The 21095-nt window shown below is 41.6% G+C and overlaps 1 protein-coding gene and 1 long non-coding RNA gene across 4 annotated transcripts; one reads left to right on the forward strand and one right to left on the reverse strand.

Annotated features, from left to right (window-relative positions):
• Nucleotides 1–451: 451 nt before the first annotated feature.
• Nucleotides 452–8879, forward strand: PLIN2 (perilipin 2). 3 transcript variants are annotated; one of them, XM_033439722.2, is made up of 8 exons: nt 452–555; nt 1535–1585; nt 1672–1867; nt 3520–3602; nt 4765–5050; nt 5854–6035; nt 6946–7080; nt 7747–8017. In XM_033439722.2, the coding sequence occupies exons 2-8, from the start codon at nt 1556–1558 to the stop codon at nt 7759–7761; spliced, it is 927 nt and encodes a 308-aa protein (XP_033295613.1). In that variant the 5' UTR covers nt 452–555; nt 1535–1555; the 3' UTR covers nt 7762–8017. The 3 variants fall into 3 exon arrangements, with proteins under 3 accessions (XP_033295613.1, XP_004276150.1, XP_049567025.1); XM_004276102.3 differs by lacking the exon at nt 7747–8017 and adding an exon at nt 8024–8879 and having other exon boundaries at nt 453–555; XM_049711068.1 differs by lacking the exons at nt 452–555; nt 7747–8017 and adding an exon at nt 8024–8879 and having other exon boundaries at nt 1534–1585.
• Nucleotides 8880–13999: 5120 nt separating this feature from the next.
• Nucleotides 14000–19772, reverse strand: LOC125964714 (uncharacterized). The gene is made up of 2 exons (XR_007477950.1): nt 19393–19772; nt 14000–15137 (listed from the first exon to the last, which is right to left on the reverse strand). It is a non-coding gene; the product is annotated as an uncharacterized LOC125964714 (long non-coding RNA).
• Nucleotides 19773–21095: the final 1323 nt, after the last annotated feature.

Genomic DNA, 21095 nt, shown 5'->3' on the forward strand with positions numbered 1-21095 from the left:
GCCTTAAATCAGACCGATGTTTGAGGAACTGACTTTAAAGTCAAAAGAACAGCAAAACAGCCATCTCTACACGTCCGTCATCATTTAGAATTTCACAAAACTTAAGAAGTTGTTATAAGTAACAGTCCAGACGTCACTGCTTCCATTTTCAAAGACAATTCTATTCTGAGGACTGGTGGAAATCAACAGGTTAGTTACTGTTCGTCTGTCCGCGCGACTCCTCCATTGCCTTTTGCAAAACTACAAATCCAGCGTGGGCGCCGGCCGCATTTTTGTCGGGGGAACCCCAGCACCCCTGACCCAGGCAGGGCCCCCCCCGCCACGCCCACCCCGAAAGGGGCCCCCACACCTGGAGGCGGCCCTGCAGTTGGGGGAAGTGGCGGGACTCGGCCCGGCTTCTGGTGGTCGGGTGTCAGGGAGCCGCCAGTCACGTGGCGCGGGGGCGGGCGCGGGGGCGGGGGGGGGGGCGGGGTATATAGCCCGGCGCTCGCGGGCCGGGCCTTGTGAACGCCACGCGGACCCGCTGGATCCTGGACTCTGGGCTGCTGCCAGCCGGTGGGTACGCGTCACCTCTGCGGTCCCGGTCCATCGCGGCTCGGCCCCCCGCGGGCTCCAGGCTGGACGCTGGCGGCCTCGTGGCGGTTTCCGGGACCCGGCTGGGAAGGGGCTGTCTCCTGGGCCTGCGCTTTGCAACCTCGCTTTTGTTCCTTGATTCAGGCTGCTTTTCTGCCCGCTGCTTTAGTGCGGTTGTAGCTTCTTGGCTTGGTTGCGGGTAACAGTTTCCAGTCGTCCCGAAAGGACGTTATTTAAAAGGAAACGCGTGAGAAAATCGTCTTGAAACAGAATTTTGTGGGGGTACGCAGTGACAGACGGGCTATTGGTGCTGGCGTCTGATTTCCGCCTTTAGCGTGGTTTTCATTTCTTGTAAAAGTGGGACCCTTGGCCGGAGGGTGAACTGATTGGCTCCGAAGTGGTGGGTTCTTAACTTTCCAGCTCTGCTGCTTAGCAGTGAGGCTGTTTTGTGTGGCTGTGGGTCGTTGGGGACCCTAAATTGACATTTTAAAGCGTCCGGAAAAGTTTCTCACTTCCGCGGAGCACCTCCTTTCTCGTGTGTTTAGTGTCCCCTGAACTAGTTTAAGTTCTTTGACAAAGAAGGAGTAACCACCGCCCCCCACCAAAGTGCTCCGTCTTGATCGTCCTGACTGTACAAGATGTCTTCTACTTGGAATATCTCTTTAGTTTTACCATGGGTTTTAAGTTGGTTAGCATTTTTGTGGACACATATTTATCTTCAAAAGGCATCTCTAATGTTCTGGTGGGGAAAACGAATTGAACATTTTAAGTGGGTGACTTGTACACGTGAGCTTTAAAAACCTTCTTTCAGTTTGCCCAGAGGAGAGCTCAGAGCCAGAGGGTGGGAAGAAATGCAGACTAAACTTGAATTTTGCTCTACTTGAAATTAGCATTTGCTTCGAGTGGAGAATGAATCTGGGAGTCTTATTACAGTGTCCTGAACCAAGTTTCTCTTCTGCAGATTTCTTTCTCCAGAAGAAAAATGGCATCTGTTGCAGTTGAACCACAGCCGGTATGATTTATAAATAGCAGTTTCTTGATTCCTTTCCCTCCCCAGTGTGTTTTGGAAGTTAAGCTCTCCCTCCTCCTTGGTTGCAGAGTGTGGTGACAAGGGTGGCCAACCTACCCTTGGTGAGCTCCACATATGACCTCGTCTCCTCGGCTTACATCAATACGAAGGATCAGTATCCCTACTTGAAGTCTGTGTGTGAGATGGCAGAGAAGGGCGTGAAGACCATCACCTCGGTGGCCGTGACGAGTGCTCTGCCAATCATCCAAAAGCTAGAGCCACAAAGTGAGTTTTGATTTCCCCCTCAAAATTTAGTCCTATGTACCCATCAGGAGTGAGCCCGGAAGCTGGCTTGAATATGGTGAATGCCAGTGTTATGCCTTAAGCACGCATCAGGAATCCTCAGCCTTTCCTGAGACACATGCTGCCTTTCCCGAGAAACTGCCAGGTGACCCTCAATGTTATAGAAGGCCTGCTTCATAACAGTGGCAGATGTTATGATATTACAAAAAAAAATCCCCCGGAGTTGCTTCTGTGTTGGCAAGTGAGGTCATATGGGGAAAGAGTGAGTGAACTGAAATAGCTGACTTCCTTGAGACTACACAGTATATGTGAACTGCTTTAAGAAAAAAAAATAAATAACATCAGCGTACAATTCAGTGGCTTTTAATATATTCACAGAGTTGTGTAGGCATCACCATAATCAATTTTAGAACATTTTCATCACCCCGGAAAGAAACCTCATACCACTTTCTGTTTGGGGTGATGAAAAAGTCCTGAAAATGATAGTGGTAATGGTTGCACAATATTGTGAATGAACAGTATTGTGAATGCCTGTGAATTGTACACTTATACTCATTCACAGTCACTCCCCGTCCCCCTCCCCCCACCTTAGGCAACTAGTAATCTACTTTCTGTCTTCATAGATTTGCACATCCTGGACGTGTAATGTAAATTGAATCATAAAATACGTGGTCTTTTGTGACTGGCTAGTTTTCACTTAGCATAATGTTTCCAAGGTTCATCCAAATTGTAGCGTCATATCAGTATTTCATTCCTTTTTAATATGGAATAATTTAATATTTTATTGCATGGATATATCATATTTTATTCATCAGTTGATGTTTGGGTTGCTTCTACTTTATGCCTATTATGAATAATGAATGCTACTGTGAACACTTGTGCCCACGTTTTTGTGTGCACATATGTTCTGAATTCTCTCGGGTATATACCTAGGAGTGGAATCTTCAGTTTCTCCATATTATGAACTACTTTTGAATAAGGGTTTAAATCATTCCCCCAAGTGGTTATGTCGTGGACTTTTAGGATTATAAGAAACCTTTTAGAGATCAGTTTTCCAACTCTGCTACTTCCCAAATGAGTATAGTAGTAGTTCTAGGCTTGGTCATTGCTGGGGGGTGGGGGGAGCTTGGACTAAAATCCAGGTCTTTTTAGGGAGATCCAGGGTGCTGTTAGCATACTGTTTCCTGGTGATAACCCAAAGTACACTGCCACCTACTGAATTAAGTGTAGGTGAGGATTAAACTAGCATGGAGATGCTAATTTTGAGAGTTTTCATATACCTCGTTCCCTGAATGAGGGTTCAGGTGAAGCCTGGCTTCTCCTGGCATTAACCTTAGGGGACAGTTGATGAGTAAGAGGCTTCTTGGCCAGCATCCTACTTGGCCTGTCACTGCCTCTGCTTGCTGCTCCCCCCACCCTTCCCACACCCATATCCTTATTTCCCTGTCAGTAGAAGAAAGTTGCCAGAAACCTGGCAAGAATCTTCTTTCTGAACTAGAGAAACCAGGCAAAGTATTGCATGGTAAATTAAAATGAACATTTTTGCTGTTTTTTTGTAGTAAGAATGAAGGCTCAAGATATATATTCACTCTTACCCAGACCGTTAACATTTTCATCGTTTGTGATTCTTCTAGTTGCCGTTGCCAATACCTATGCCTGTAAGGGGCTAGACAGGATTGAGGAGAAACTGCCTATTCTGAATCAGCCGACAAACCAGGTGAGCTTGGGACAAGCGTGCTGGGACTTGCCACCTGCCATTTTTAAGTTTTATCTGTTTAACACAGGCTGTGCAGACCATAAACAGGTAATACTTGTTTGTCCCCTCAACCTTGGATATATTTTTGAAAGAGTAATGATCACTCCGTTACCTCCTGAACTGTTGTCAGGTTGTCTTAAGAAGCAGAGATGAGCTATCCACCTTTGGGCTAGAATACCTGTAGTCTGATCTCTATTAAATTTGTGGCTTCATCTCTGTAGGTGAAATGGCTTTCTCAAATCACTGATTCCCATGTGGTACTGGATAAATGCAGAGGTGATAAATAGAGCCTCTTCTCACTTGGTACCTGAGAGCACATCTAGTATGGAGAACTGACACCTCTACCTGTGTTTTGGCTTGGGGCTGTGTGCATAGGGCCAGGTGTGCATGATACCTATATCTATACTTATAGGCATGCATGAGGGGCTCAGTATAAGCATGTCAGTGTGGAAAATGCCATTTTCTCTAGAGTACTCCTTGTGCCTTAATTACTATAGGTTCATCTAGTGTAAAACAAAAACCAAAAAAACCTTGGGCTTCCCTGGTGGCACAGTGGTTAAGAATCCACCTGCCAATGCAGGGGACATGGGTTCAAGCCCTCGTCCGGGAAGATTCCACATGCTGTGGACCAACTAAGCCCGTGCGCCACAACTGCTGAGCTCGTGCGCCACAACTACTGAAGCCCATGTGGCTAGAGCCCGTGCTCTGCAACAAGAGAAGCCACCGCAGTGAGAAGCCCGTGCACTGCAACGAAGAGTAGCCCCCGTTTGCCGCAACTAGAGAAAGCCCGCGTGCAGCAACGAAGACCCAACGCAGCCAAAAATAAAATAAATTTTAAAAATAAATAAATAAATTAAGAAAAAAAACTTGACAAATTGACAGATTTTTTATCTGTTTCCCTCATTTGGTCCTCCAACAACCCTTGAGTGGTTGCAAGTAGGGTACTTATACCTGATAAGGAAATTGAGGCTCATCAACTCTCAGTGACTTGTCTAAGACCTACAACTAGAAAGTAAAAGGACCAGATTCATTCTTTAACTCTTCAACTATGCTATCTTAGTTAAGAACTTAACTAGGTTTTTATGCTTCTCACCAGCCAAATGATCTGCCTTTTTCCCTGTAGGTTGTGGCCAATGCCAAAGGAGCTATGACTGGGGCAAAAGATGCTGTGACGACTACTATGACTGGGGCCAAGGATTCTGTGGCCAACACAATCACTGGGGTGGTGGACAAGACCAAAGGAACAGTGACTGGCAGTGTGGAGAAGACCAAGTCCGTGGTCAGTGGCGGCATTAACATAGTCCTAGGAAGTCGGATGATGCAGCTGGTGAGCAGTGGAGTAGAAAATGCACTCACCAAATCAGAGCTGCTGGTAGACCAGTACCTCCCTCTCACCAAGGATGAACTAGGTAATTGGATTTTTTTCTTGAAATAATGTTTTACTTTTTTTTTTTTTTTTTTTGGTCTGTGCCATGCAGCTTGTGGGATCTCTGTTCCCCGACCAGGGATTGAGCCCGGGCCATGGCAGTGGAAGCCCAGAATCCTAACCACTAGGCCACCAGGGAACTCCCAATGTTTTATATCTTAAAGCAATCTTTCTAAACAGCTTTATTGAGATATACTTTTATATACCAAAAAAATTCACCTTTTTTTCATTCTAAATTTACAGTTACATAACCATCATCATCCAGTTATACAATTTCTATCACCCCCCAAAGATAAAAGATCCTTCATGCCTGTTGGCAGTCAGTCTCCATCCCCCCCCCACCCCCACTGTCTGAGCAACCACTAATCTTTCTGTCCCTATAGTTTTCCTTCTTAAGGCACTCTTAAGTTTCACACTGAGTTGTACGTAGTAAGTCTTGAAACTTCGGGAGAAATTAGCCTAGAGAAATACTTTCTATAAATGGATTGTCCTTAATGGGCTGCTGTATAGAATCATTAAAGATTTAGTGCTCACTCTGTGCCAGGTAAGAAGCTCTAGTGGGAAGAGACCTGTGTAGGTGACATGTGTCACATATAGGGATGTGTTCTGGGCTGCTAAGCCCAGCAGCAGACATGAGGCATCTTGGGAAGAGGGGTGCATGATTGCTAGATGGGTGAGGGGAATCAACAAAGTCAAGATCCAGGTTAGATTCCAGGCCTTGTCACTTAGAGCTGTGATCCTGGACTCTTTTTTTTTTTTTTTTTGGTCACTTCTATGTAACTTCAGAAAAAGAAGCCAAAAAAGTGGAAGGCTTTGATCCTGTTCAGAAGCCAAGTTATTATATCAGACTGGGATCCCTGTCCACCAAGCTCCGCTCATGGGCCTACCAGCAGGCCCTCAGCAGGGTTAAAGAAGCTAAGCAGAAAAGCCTAGAGACCATTTCTCAGCTCCATTCCACTGTCAACCTGGTGAGTACAACTTCCTTTAAAGGTATCTGAAGTGAGTTCATTTATCTCGAGGATTGGGAGTAGACATATCATGAAATGCAAGAATTTTAATCTTACCATATGAACAATCCAATAGAAAAATGGGCAAAGAGTATCCAGAAAACTCGCAGAAAAAAGAAAGTATAAATAGCTGAAATATCAATATATGAAGTGGCGTTAATCTTACTCTGAGGGGTCAAATGACTGATTCCGGTTTTGTCCGATGGCACTGGCAAAGTTAGATGCTGTGGGCGATGGTGTAGAGAAAGAGCAGTACTTGTGTTTTTGTACTTCCAGAGGATTCAAGGGGCTCTTATAGGAAAGTTACAGACACACCTATGCCTGGAGCAGCTTTCCTTCTAGAAACCTATCTTACAGATAAGTATATTTGCTCAGAATTGCAAAAGAGTATAAGCAGTGCACATCAACTAACAGGGGACTGATTACATTGATACATCACAAAAGACTACTGTGTAGCCATTAAGGATTGCCAAGTTACAGAACAGTATGTATTGTATGGCCATTAGAAACTAGTTTATTCTTGGAAGGGGAAGTAGGTGGCTGGCAACAGGGAAGAGGAAGTTCGAGTTCCTTTCTCTTTTGTAATTTTATATTTTACACGTATTGAATTTCAGTTGCCTTGCCTATGTTAAACTGGAGGTAAATTGGAGACAGTGGTTTAATAATTAAATAAGAGGCAATAAGTACTATGACTGCTTGGTTGACTTACACATATTGGTAACAAATAACAATGCTATCAGGGATAGGTCTCCTTAAAAACCAAGAATTTCTGTAAGAGCTGATGTTGGCTGATTTACATCATGGATCTGAGAACAGGCTAACAAGAAGGTCTGACTAGTTTGTTCCTTTGTCTTCTTTCAACGTGTTCTAGATTGAATTTGCCAGGAAGAATGTGCATAATGCCAACCAGAAAATTCAGGGTGCTCAGGATAAGCTCTATCTGTCCTGGCTGGAGTGGAAGAGAAGCATCGGATATGACGATACAGATGAGTCCCACTGTGCTGAGGTGAGACAACTGGGACAGAGTCATCCACTACAGCTTCTGAAGACGTTCTTACTATTAAAACTTCTTATTAGAAACTTACTAATAAGTTTCTTATCATTCCTCTTAGAATACTCTATCAAAAGTTTGAACAATACAGTATACATAGGTTGCCTGTTATGTGACCGAAAAGCAAAAATGTGCAACTTTATCTAACAATTTACAGATAGGCATATTGTCCCTATCAGGATACAACTAATTGAGAAACACGAGCATTGCCCTTACAATGGCTATAGACTAAGTGAATATAGGCATCTTTACGGTCATAGTGGTTTTTTGATAGCATAAATATAGTTGCTATGAGAATACTACATAGGAAGGGTACTAACTCAACCTTGGAGTGAGGATGGGTGAGTCAGATGGTTTGCTGGAAGAGATGAGGGGTAAGCTGAGACCTAAGGGGTGAATAAACTAGGTGAAAAGGCAATAAGGGGACGAATGTTCCAGACAGAAGATATAGCATATTGTAGCCCTAGAACATGGTCCTTTGCATTCCAAAAGCTAGTATGCATTTGCCCTTGAAATCAATATTAACTGTTTGTTCATATCATATCTCACTTGAGGAGAGAATATCTAAGTTGCCCTACTAATATGGAGTGTATTTTCCTTCTGTCCGGTCTCCCCTGTTAGGTTTCTTCAGCTTAAGACCATGAACTTTGAAGACTCAGGCACTAGATCAAATCCACACTCCAGCTGTTAACTGGGGCATGTTATTTCAACTCTAAGCTTACGTTCATGTTTATGAAATGTGAAATAATACTACTTCACGCAGGGTTGTTATGCGGATTTTAAAAAGTTAAAGAATCCACATGCATGGTGGATGTATAACCAGCTGACTATAAGTGAACTAATTCATACATAGGACTGTTGGATCCACTGCTAACTCTTAAACTTGTCTTATTTGCAGCACATAGAGTCACGTACTCTTGCTATTGCCCGAAACCTGACTCAGCAGCTCCAGACCACATGCCACACCCTCCTGTCCAACATCCAAGGGTTACCACAGAACATCCAAGATCAGGCCAACCACTTGGGGGTGATGGCTGGTGACATCTACTCCGTGTTTCGCAACGTTGCCTCCTTTAAGGAAGTGTCTGACGGCCTCCTCGCTTCCAGCAAGGGGCAGCTGCAGAAAATGAAGGAGTCTTTAGATGATGTGATGGATTATCTTGTTAACAACACACCCCTCCACTGGCTGGTAGGTCCCTTTTATCCTCAGGTGGCTGAGTCTCAGCGTCCTCAGGCCCAAGGTACAGCCAGGAGGCCCGGCAGCCTGAGCGCAACACACATTACACCTGTCCCTGTCAGCAATGCACAGGGCAGCCAGCCAGATGACCCCTCCTCTTACGTTGAAACCTGCTAGACAACTCTGAAGTGGGGAAGCAGCTATCGAGAAAAAAAGGTCCTCTATTGTAGTCATTGCCAACTGGATTAAGAGCTTTAAAGTTTCTACTTTAACGGATGAGTTCTGTTGTTTACTTGGCTGGAAAGAAAAGAATGATAGACTGTTCAGAGCCTATCCAGAACTCACAAAATGTCCCAGTGCGTTTATGGCCTCATTCTGTTGCCACTGTTGCTGTCTGTTTGTATTGAATAAAAACACCTTCATGTGGGCTGTTGTATGAACTGGTGTCTGCTCTGGTTTGATCTGAGCAGGCCTCAGCACTGGTTTGTCTCACAATGCATGCTTGTGCACCCTGAGTTTTTTATTTTTCATAAAGGAATGCCCCCTTTGAATTCAATAAAATTCACTGCAGAATAGATCACTTTTATGCTGTGTGTTACATGTGCTTTTAGTGTGGCTTTCTTGGAACTGCTTTGCCTGCATGACAGGGTTATTAATACACATGAATTCAAATGGGCTGTTGGGGAATTTGTAATAACATCGGAAGACTAATGTTAAAAATGGAATGTTTGATAACAGGTTTTAAACAAATTAAAAGCTAATGTTCCTGTAAGAATTTTATTAGGTGGTGGTGGTTCCTTTCATTTGCCCATTTACTGGACCCCTGAGAACAGGTTTTTAAACTAGCAGAAGGAGCCACTTATGACTGAGGCCTTGCTGAAAAGAAATCAGAGCTGAGAGGAAGCAGTGACTCTTTGCAGCAGTCTCACGTAAAGATAGCAGTATTTCTTGCCAAGGGGCCATCTAACGTGTAAGGAATGAGATTGTTCAGTGTCCAGTCTCAGCTGGACTTAAGGTACCATGTTGTCACATTGGGAGAAATCACTAACCTCAGTTGTGGGTGAAATGCCTTTAGAAGACCACATGAGAATAATTAGAAAAAAAAGACTTCGGACCCCCTGTAGAAAAGGGTTCTTCCTACCTCCTACCTAGGGTGTCCAGACTTCTAATCCCCTTAATGTGGGTTAATTATTTAGGAAATATGGATCTCCTCATGACAAAGCTGCAGTATGCCAAACCTTTTCAAAAAAGCCAGTCTTAGAACTCGTGAAATAGAGCTGCCTGCTTCTACCTGTCATGCCCTTCAGCAGAACTGAAGTCTAAGTCAAATTTGTCTCCTCTTTCTACCCTGCTTCACCCCTGTCTCCCCATGAAAACAAGGAAGCAGCGTATAACTTTACACGGACTTGTGTGAATAAACTTATCAAAGCTTACTAAGTTAGAGAAATAAATTTTTTCCCCTTGAGGTAGCTCCAGGAATCAGTAAACATGTGAGCTCAGTTGGAGGGACTCCCTGAGATACTTGAAGCTAAGGAACCTCTGGTTTCTGGGTCGGTGGACTGTCAATGATTTATGGGCTTCCAGGGTGGAACCAATCCATGCACTGGCCTGCCCATCCCTAGTGACTGGTTTTTCTAGAGACTCTACCTCTTAAAAAAAAAATTTTTTTTTATTCGTCCTAATTGGATGTGATCCTGCTGTCATTTGCCGCAAACCTTCAAGGCTGGTATTTTGTGGTTGATTCTAAACGGTTGGAAAATTTATATACTACAGCTGTACACAGACTTTCTTATACTGAACATAAACCTTTGTGTTTCCCCTTCATAAGAGTTATAGTACCTACTGAATTGCTTAGGAAAAAGAGACTGTTCTCAAAGCTGTTCCATGAGCAAGACAGAATATAAAGAGACCTTAGTTTCTAGAAGAATACCACTGCCCTTGGTTTTGTCTGTCTGACTCTGTGTCTCAAGTTTGTGCCTACACGCATTTCATTTTGTTGTCAACATGTCTCAGAATTTGTGGTGTCCTCGTTTTATTGTTGCATAAACTGGCAGTTTTAGTTTAACAAACTTTCCCAAAGAGGACAATTATTTTGAGGGGAAAAAAGCTGACTAAGCCTAGCACAGTCTATAATTACGGCAGGTTCTTGAATATTTGGCTACATGAAGCCTGGCATAGTGTGCCTGAGTGTACAAACCTACTTCTTTCCTTTGCATGTAATTATAATGTGAACTTTCTAATTAGTTCTGGGCAAAAAAGGGAACATGGTATATTAGCCATTAATGTCTTAGCCTTAGTTTTATCATCTGTAAAGTAAAATTAGTGATGTTTTTCAACAGATGGAAGTGAAGTGTTTGAGGATGGGGTGTCTTTCTATTTTGCACTAGTCATGAGGATACCTTCTGTGGGACAGTGACACATAGTGTCTTTAACTGGCCAGTTCCAGAGTGAGTAGTGAGTATATAATATCAGATCATGATTGGGAAAATATATCCACTTTGATAAGGCATGATAGATATTGAAGGAATAATGAAGTGAAACAGGAAAAACTGAAATTTGGTTTACCTGAGATATCCCTTTTAGAGTGTCATTTAGCTCATGGAGATGACTGGTGAGGGAAGGAGGAATAAGGAGAAGGATAGATATTTGTGCACAGATCTAAGAAATGGCATCTAAATGATGCCTGGGGGAGCAGGTGGGGGATGGAAAGGAGGGCTCTTGCCAGCCTGACCTTCCTGGGCTCTCGTGGACTTGAGACTGGGCCAGCTGGGCCTCAGTCCTGATCCAGCTCCAGGAGTGACGTAGCACAGAGGCCTGCATGGGTGATGGTCTTGTGAGATGTCCCTGCCTTATAAACCAAGGTATTTGTTGCTTGTATCTCAAAGGGCAATACCTTCATGCTGTAAGTGTCCACCTTCCCCAAAGATATCCTATAATGTAGGATATCCTATCCTATTTTCACAGTTGCTATTTAGTAAGGAAAAGATGCTGGATAATTCCACTGTTGGATGTCTAATTTCCCAGGCTATCCTGGAGCAGCCTACTTCATCTGAAAGATGGAGAAACTGGAAAGGAAATAGTATCGGACTATTGGCAGAGAAGGAGAAGAATAAGAAGTCATATCAGGCTTGAGGTCAACTTAGACCAAAGAAAGATGTTTTATGGTATCTTTCCTGTTCCCCTTGCTTACCTTTTGAGATTCTGATGCCATACCCTCATGTTTGAGAAGCTACCAATTGCTAGAAGAAATTGTGTCAACTGGACCCTTACTGGGATAGGTTCAGGTCATATTTTTAGGGCTGGTTGGGGTTGAGGCCTTCTTGTTCACTATCCAGGGGTTGCTGAGCGGAGGCTGGGTGCTCAAGTGGAAAAGGCAGACTAGGAATATCACACCCTCAATTGATGATAAGGTAGTAAGAGGCAGGCAGCCCGTGGCCCTGTTGAATTTGACAGGTAAGATTACTGATTAACACAAGGCATCTTTAGTTGTTAAGATTGTCAGGAAGATGGCTAAGTGGAATGATAGGGTGGCAGTGTGAAAGCACAGTGTTTGGGGGAGGGGAGACAATTGCCTGGGATTTCTCCTCCATGCTTAACTTGCTTAAACTGGGCCTACAGATTAGAGAGAAATGGGATATAATATAATGAAAGGTTTTAAGTCTCACAGAGGAGCCTCGTCTTGTTGTAGAATAGACCTAGGTTGTTTAGTTCGGTACAGATTTTATGAAAGTGCTGTTTGAGAGAGCCATATTAACGATATGAGAGCCATATCATAATATCTATGTTTTTTGGCTAACACTGAAAAAAATGTTTTCTAGAATTTAAGAAAGTGAGGAAGGTAGTAGATAGTGTTGTTAATTGATATTTTACAAGAGTAATGAATAGTTTAAATGGTGCTTTTGTGTAAATGTCAGTGATGAAGAAATGGTTACCATGTAAATTATCTTTTCATTTCTCTTGGGTATATACCTAGGAGTAGAATTACTAGTGGGTCATATGGTCACTCTATGTTTAATTGTTTGAGGAACTGCCAGACTGTTTTCCGAAGTGGCTGCACCATCTTACTTTCCCACCAGTAGTACATGAGGGTTTTGATTTCTCCATATCCTCGCCTACACCTGTTATCTGACTTTTTGATTCTAGCCGACCATTTTTTTTCTTTATTTTTTTCTAGCCAACCAGTTAAATTATAACTTAGCATTAATAGGAGTAGATGTTGAATAGTACGAATCAAGCACTTTTCCCTTTTCGTTGTCTACTCAGGTTAGAGCACAGGACAACTCAGTAAGGAGGTAGCTAATGTATCTATCAGACTGACTCCCTTGTATGAAATGGCCCTAGTGAGCTCTCAGCATGGATAAAACCATGCTGTCTGTCAGTGAGCATTCCTCTGCCCTCTTTATCTATGCCAGGGATTATCAACTGGGGACACTGATGAAATGCAGATTCCTGGGTTCCACCCCTACAGAATCTGGTTAGTAGGTCTGGAGGTAGTACCAGGCATCTGCACTTTAAAAAAGCATCGCTTAAAAAAATAAAATAAAAAAGACATCCTAGGTGATTCTAATGCAGGTGGTCCAACGATCATACTTTCAGAAATGAAGGAAACAGGAAACAAATGATTTTAATCTGAAACAAAGATAGGGCTAGGGTTACCAACAGTCCTACTCTTTCCAAACAAGAAATCTGGTGTGGGCTCCATAAAATGTCTTACTTTAAAAAGAGCTGCACGACTTCCCTGGTGGCACAGTGGTTAAGACTCTGCACTCCCAAGGCAGGGGGCCTGGGTTTGATCCCTGGCCAGGGAACTAGATCCCACATGCATGGTGCAACTTGCATGCCACAACTAAGGATCCCACATGCTGCAACTAAGGAGCCCACGTGCTGCAACTAAGGAGCCCGCCTGCCACAACTAAGACCTGACGCAACCAAAATAAATTAATTAATAAATTTAAAAAAAAGAGCTACTCTTAATTTACTTTAGTTAACAAGACCCTTGGGAATTCCCTGGTGGTCCAGTGGTTAGGACTCTGCACTTTCACTGCTGAGCCTGGTCGGGGAGCTAAGATCCCACAAGCCACGCAATGTGGCCCAAAAAAAATAATAATAAAAACAAAATTTAACAAGACCCTTGGTGTAGACTCCATAAAATGTCATTTTAGAAAGACCTACTCTAATTTACCTTAATTTTAAAAATTTTGTATTGAAGTATAGTTTACAATATTAGTTTCAGGTGTACAACATAGTGATTCGAAGTTTTTGTACATTACACACCATACAAAGTTATTATAAAGCATTGACTATATTCCCTGTGATGTACATTATATCCCTGTGACTTATTTATTTTATAACTGCCAGTTTGTACCTCTTAATCCCCTTCATCCCTCTCCCCTCTGGCAACCACTGGTTTGTTCTCTTTATCTGTTTCTGTTTTGTTACATTTGTTCATTTATTTTATAGATTCTACATATAAGTGATATCATGCAGTATTTGTCTTTCTCTGTCTGACTTACTTCACTTAGCATAATACCCTCCAGGTCTATCCATGTTGTTGCAGATGGCAAGATTTCATACTTTTTTTTTATGGCTAATATTCCATTGTGTGTGTGTGTGTGTCTATCCATTCATCTGTTGATGGGCACTTAGGTCGCTTCCATATCTTGGCTATTGTAAATAATGCTGCTATGAACATTGGGATGCATATATATTTTCATTTTATTCAGATAAATACCCAGAGGTGGAATTTCAGGATGTATGGTAGTTCAATTGTTAATTAAAAAAAAAAATTTATTTATTTGGCCACGTTGGGTCTTAGTTGCGGCAGGCGGGATCTTCCTTGCAGCATGTGGGATCTTTTTAGTTGTGGCATGTAGGATCTAGTTCCCTGACTAGGGATCGAACCCAGGCCCCTGCATTGGGAGCAAGGAGTCTTAACCACTGGACCATGAGGAGAGTCCCTAATTGTTAATTTTTTGAGTAATCTCCATACTGTTTTCCATAGTGGCTGCACCAGTTTACATTCTCTTCAACAGGGCATGAGGGGTCCCTTTTCTTCACATCTTTGCCAACACTTGTTATTTTTTGTCTTTTTGATGATAACTATTCTGACAGGTGTGAAGTGATACCTCATTGTGGTTTTTCTTTTTAATAAATTTATTTCTTTTTAATTTATTTTATTTTTGGCTGCACTGGGCCTTCGTTGCTGCCAGCAGGCTTTCTCTAATTGCAGCGAGCAGGGGCTACTCTTCCCCTTGCGGTGCGCAGGCTTCTCATTGTGGTGGCTTCTCTTGTTGCAGAGCACAGGCTCCAGGCGTGCGGGCTTCAGTAGTTGTGGCATGCTGGCTCAGTAGTTGTGGCTCGTGGGCTCTAGAGCACAGGCTCATTAGTTGTGGCGCACGGGCTTAGTTGCTCTGCGGCATGTGGGATCTTCCCAGACCAGGGCTCGAAGCCGTGTCCCCTGCATTGACAGGCAGATTCTTAACCACTGCGCCAGCAGGGAAGCTCTCTCATTGTGGTTTTGATTTGCATTTCTCTGATGGTTAATGATGTTGAGCACTTTTTCCTATACCTGTTGGCCATCTGTATGTCTTTGGGAAAATGCCAATTCAGGGCCTCTGCCCATTTCTTAATTGGATTTTTGGCTTTTTGATATTGAGTTACTGTCTGAGTTTTTCCTGTATTTTGGATATTAACCCCTATGGGACATATCATTTGTAAGTATCTTCTCCCATTCAGCAGGTTGCCTTTTCATTTTGTTGAAGGTTTCCTTCACTGTGCAGAAGCTTTTTAGTTTGATTTGGTCCCATTTGTTTATTTTTGCTTTTGTTGTCCTTGCCTGAGGAGACAGATAAAAATATATATATATTACTGAGACTAATGTCAAGGAGTGTGTATTGCCTATGTTTTCTTCTGGGAGTTTTATGCAAATTAGAAAATGGCACCTTATCCTCAACACTTGTAGTGCCACCTTCTGGAAAATTGTCATAATAAATACAGGAATCAGTGAAGTTTATGAATGAGTGGTGCCCCCTTATGGTTGTATGGTGAACAACCTGCAAAAATTATGCAACTCCCTGGAACCCTGGCATGGTCACTTGGTTTTCTTGAAAAGAGTGTCCTTGCAGGGAGGGACTATGGTTATTTCAGCAAGCATGTGATTCTGAGTTTGGCCTCAGAATGCCTGATGGGCATTCTCAGCAAGAGACTCCTTACACTCTTTCTTTGATGGTCCAAACTATTGTTGTTTATGTCAAAGGAAAAGGAATTTATCTTACAAATCTGTGAAGTGATTTCTCTTGTGCCACATTTCTAAAAACCCTATGAAGATGGTCAGGCACAACCACTACATTTTAAATTAAACTCACCACGGAAACTTGATAGACTGTGGCTACTTCTTAGCTGCTCCACCCTCCCCTATTTCCTTCCCAGCCCCCCAAATAGGTTTTGGTGATGGTCCTGAATAATGAAAATTATATACTCTGATTCATTCTGGATATATGGAAGATGAATTATCCATATGGCTCTCCTAAATCATCTCAAGGACTAGAGCTACTTTTTTTGATGGTTGGTGAGGCTTTTTTCCTAAATCCTAAGTGTGGAATCTCCAATCTTCTGCAAAGAACTCTACTTTAGGCCAGTAGTTACCTGATCTATAGGCGATTTTGGAGGTTTGTGTGTGTAAGAGGGTGGTATTTAAGAAACTGAAGAGAATGAAATTTATTGAGCACCTTTTACAAGCTAGGCGTATACTATCTTTACTCCTCATTTGCAATGCAATCAATTTGGTATTTTCCTCACTTGACAGGTGAGGAAACGGAGGTTGAAAAGAGTTAAGTAGAAGAGTGGGGATTTAGTCCAATGTCTTACTGATGTCAAAGTGCTTATTTTTTCCATTCTAGCCACTGATAGGAGACAACTGCTGCTTGCTTCCTTATCTGGGATCCAGAAAATCCCTCTCTCTATATCTTCTTGTGTTATAGCTTCCTGTTCTATTTTACATTTATTAAAAACAGAGTGATAATGGATGTTAAAATATACATTTAATAGAAATAGATCCGAACAGAGAGCTAAGCAAGGTACATCTTTTAACTTAAAAAGGCTAAAATTGCAATAGTTGACTTGCCTGGGTAATGCCCTGAATCAATTTATATAAGCAGTGTTGGCTTTTGTGGATGTCAGATTGGGTATAATCTTTGAAAAGTGAACATTCATGAAGATCTAGAATGTAGGTTGATCTCCCCAAATAGAAAGCTCAGGAATAAATAGTGGAAGTGTTTACCTCAGACCAGACAGTCCTCTGAGCTCCTGAGTTCTTACGGAAAAGTGCAATAACGGCCACAAACAGCCAGGTAAGGGGCCCAAGAAAAAGCAAGATTCTCGCTTCGTGTTTTGTTTTGTTTTTTAACTGTTTTTAAAAATTGTGGTCAAATATACATACCATCAAGGGTACCATTTTAGCCATCTTCTTAAGCGTACATTTGTAGTGTTGTGCAGCCATCACCACTATCCATTTCCAGAACTTTATTAGCATCCCAAGCATAAACCCATTAGACAATAATTCCTCATTTTCCCTTCTGTCTATTTTTCGATGGATATTTTTTGTTGTTGTTACTGTTAGTTTTTTTGCCTCTATCAGGTAATCAGCTAATTTTTTCCTCTGCTATCAAGATTTAGCCTTCAGTAACTTGTTATACCTTACTAATTTTCTGCTTCTAATCTTCTGTTGGTTAAGAAATATTACTTGGCTTATCAAAATGGTATGCAAAGTAACGGTTAATAGAACTTCTTATCCCTAAAAGCCTTTCCTATGCAGAGAAGAGCTAGGGCTTTGTGATGGCTCTTTCAACTATTCAAAGACCTTTTTGCTTCCTTAGTTCCTAGACACTTCCCAAAGGGTTTATAGGATGGAAAATCAAACTTATGGAAAAGAGGAGTATTATTGGTTTTAAGAGAATAATAGATAAATAGACAGATGAATAACCAGAAATGCTTTATAGCTTGTAGTTTCAAAAGCTTTCATTTAATTCCTTCTACCACTAGTTGGTTTCCTTTTAAAGAGAAGTTTCCTTAGTGCTTTTATAATATGAGTGAATTGTGGAAATAAGACTATAAACATATCGAAGACAGCATAGTTATGGACAAAGTAAGGTTCATGCACATGCAGTAATTTATGTTTCTAAGAGCTCACCTGGACTTGACAACTCACTTCATTAGTGTTTGTTTTAATATCCAAGATTCTTCTTTTACAGGTACTAGATTTCAGTGTCACAGACTTGACATCTGAGGCTGATGAAATTCCAGATATTATAGCTTTGGAAGAGGAGGATGGACCAAGTCATTCACATGCCAATTGCCCTCAGCCTTCTCAGGGCAAAATGTTGAATAACTAATAAGAAAAATCTCCTTTTGCTGAATACACAGTTTGTGTCACATTAAATTTCATGTTTGCTCATGTGTTTATTCCTGTGGCTTTGGGGATTAATCTATTGGGAGTTAATCTGTTTTTTGGCTACTTGGTCTTAATTGGTAATGAAACTCTGATTGACCCAAACTTCTGTAAAAGAGTCTCGTTCTGCATCATATATTATTTTATATAATTCTTCAAAGTTTAATCTTTGAAATGCCTATAATAAAAATGGGCTTATAATCTTGAATCAGAGTGTTTTTTTTAAACACTGATATAGTGGACTTCTTTTTTCCTCCCAGGATTCATTCCTGTTTCTTCTGGTAACAGCACCTTTATGGTTTTTTTGGGGATGTGGTCTCAGTGCATCTGCTAGTCAAGGTCTTTTTGCTTTCCCCTGGCCTAGGGGGTAGGCATATGACTAAAAAACAGGTCACTTGGGAGGAAGCATATCATGATGGGTAAAGGCTCAGACTCTGGATTCCAATCTTGGCTCTTCTACTTTCTAGTTATGTTACTTTAAACAAATAACTTAGTTTCTCTGTACCTCAATTCCCTCATCTGTAAAATAAGGATAATAGTAGGTTTGTTATGAAGAATAAATAAACATTTATAAAATCTTAGAGCAATGCCTGGCACAGAACAACATTAAATAAGTATTAGTTAAATAAATTGTAGAAACAATGGCCAAACCAGTATTGAGGAGCACCCCCAGTGTCCAGATTGTAATTCTTTTTCATTTGTCAGAAAGAGGTATTGTAATACCTTTTCCCACTAAAAGAAATCAGTGCTTCTTGGAGAAATGGCTGATTCCAGGTGTGAGGCAGGAAATGTACAAAATGAGCCTTGAACTTCTTGCTATTTCAGATAGAAAAGAAGCTGATTTATTGGGAGAGGTTCCATTAATTGGAAGAGGTTCCAATTAACTAAGGATGGGACAATCTGAACTTCAATAGGGATAATAATTGCAATAGATTGAACCCCATCAAATATGAACCCCATCAAAATCTAAATATATCTCTATCTATCTATCTATATAAACAACCTAATTGGTCACTTTCAGGGGATGATAGCAAACCAATTATTATCTTGAAAACTGGTAAATAAAATGAAAGAATCGGGACTTCCCTGGTGGTGCAGTGGTTGAGACTCCGCACTCCCAATGCAGGGGGCCCGTGTTCATTCCTTGGTCCAGGAACTAGATCCCACATGCATGCCACAACTAAGAGTTTGCATGCTGCAACTAAGGGTTCGCATGCCACAACTAAGGGGCCCTCGAGCTGCAACTAAGGAGTCCACCTGCTGCAACTAAGACCTGATGCAACCAAATAAATAAATAAATAAATAAACAAATATATAAAAAAAGAAAAGATTAGGGCTGGAGGTACAGTTTAAAAAAAAATAAAATGAAAGAATCAAGAATTTATCCTTTTTGGGAATTCCCTGGCAGTCCAGTGGTTAGGACTCTGTACTTCCACTGCAGGGGGTGCAGGTTCCAGGAAGTAGGATCCTGCAAGCCGCACATGGTGTGGCAAAAAAAATTAAAAAAGAATTTATCCTTCTTTATGTCTTCATCACTAGGTAAACAAATAGTAAATGAGGAAAAATCTCTCTCATAAAAGTATTCCTTCTGACAAATGAAAAAGACATGATATCTTAGTCAGTTAGGACTGCTATAACCAATTACCTTAGACTGAGTGGTTTAAACAACAAACATTTATTTCTCACAGTTCTGGAGGCTGGAAGTCTGAGATCAGGGTGCCGGCAGTCAGGTTTTGGTGAGGGCCCCCTTCTGGGTTGCAGAGAGTTGACTTCTCTTTGTATCATCACATGGTGAAAAGAGCAGAGAGAGGAAGCAAACCCTCTTGTGACTCTTATAGTTCTATGCATGAGGGCTTCACCCTTATGACTGCATCTAATCCTAATTACCTCCCAAAGACCCAACCTTCTAATACCATCACATTGAGCAATAGGGTTTCAACATATGAATTTGGCGGGGGGGGACACAAACATTCAGCCCATAACAAATGACAAATGAGAATTTCAACATTTTGCAATCACCTGTGAATAATGGATCTAAGCACTTAGCATTATTGCTTGTCAATGGCATAAACAGAGATATTACATATTTCCTGATGAAAAAGCATATACCAACCATCATCTAATCTTGCCAAAGTGATCATACATGAGTCCAATCAATCCTCTGGATCCAGGTGCCAATTTGAACAAAGTACAGAGGACAGGGACAGTGGAACATGTTGAACTGTACCATGAGGATGCAATCAGTGAAACCCAGACTAGGGGATATTATTCAGGTCAAATAGCCCTGGTTCTTCAACAGATTAATTGTAAGAAAAAGGGGAGGGGGAATGAGAAAAATGTGTAATTAAATTATATTATTAAAAACAAACAAAAAGATACATGCACTCCAATGTTTATTGCAACACTATTTACAGTAGCCAGGACATGGAAGCAACCTAAATGTCCATCAACAGAGGAATGGATAAAGAAAATATGGTACTTGGGGCTTCCCTGGTGGCGCAGTGGTTGGGAGTCCGCCTGCCAATGCAAGGGACACGGGTTCGAGCCCTGGTCTGGGAGGATCCCACATGCTGCAGAGCGGCTGGGCCTATGTGCCACGTCTACTGAGCCTGTGCTCTAGAGCTTGCGTGCCCCAACTGCTGAGGCCCACGCACCTGGAGCCTGTGCTCCACAATGGGAGAAGCCACCGCAGTGAGAAGCCCGCACACTGCAACAGAGAGTAGCCCCCGCTCATCACAACTAAAGAATAGACAACGTGCAGGAATTAGGACCCAACATAACCAAAAATAAATAAATAAATTTTTTTAAAAAATAAGATATGGTACATATATACAATGGAATATTACTCAGCCATAAAAAGAACAAAATAATGCCTTTTGCAGCAACATGGATGGACCTAGAGATTGTCATACTGAGTGAAGTAAGTCAGACACAGACAAATATCATATGATATCGCTTATATGTGGTATCTAAAAAGAAGGGTACAAATGCACTTATTTACAAAAGAGAAGTAGAATCACGGATGTAGAAAACTTATGGTTACCAGGGGTCGTGGGGAGGGCTAAATTGGGGGATTGGGATTGACATATAGACACTACTATATATAAAATAGATAACTAATAAGAACCTGTTGTACAGCACAGGGAACCCTATTCAATACTCTGTAATGGCCTAAATGAGAAAAGAGTTTAAAAAAAAGTGGCTACATGTATGTGTATAACGGAATCATTTTGCTGTACACCTGAAACTAACACAACATTGTAAATCAACTATACTCCAATAAAAACTTAAAACAAACAAACAAACCCAGGAAAGACTAAAAAAAAAAAAAAGAGGCAAGACCAAAAA

Source organism: Orcinus orca, chromosome 6 (genome assembly GCF_937001465.1).
Source record: "Orcinus orca chromosome 6, mOrcOrc1.1, whole genome shotgun sequence".
In the NCBI taxonomy this organism is placed as follows: domain Eukaryota; kingdom Metazoa; phylum Chordata; class Mammalia; order Artiodactyla; family Delphinidae; genus Orcinus; species Orcinus orca.

Excerpts from the sequence above, each read along its gene's own strand:
- PLIN2 (XM_004276102.3), top strand. The coding sequence starts at position 1,556 with ATGGCATCTGTTGCAGTTGAACCACAGCCG. Across the intron at positions 1,868-3,519 it reads CCAAAAGCTAGAGCCACAAA|TTGCCGTTGCCAATACCTAT; the intron begins GTGAGTTTTGAT and ends TGATTCTTCTAG. Across the intron at positions 5,051-5,853 it reads TCTCACCAAGGATGAACTAG|AAAAAGAAGCCAAAAAAGTG; the intron begins GTAATTGGATTT and ends ATGTAACTTCAG.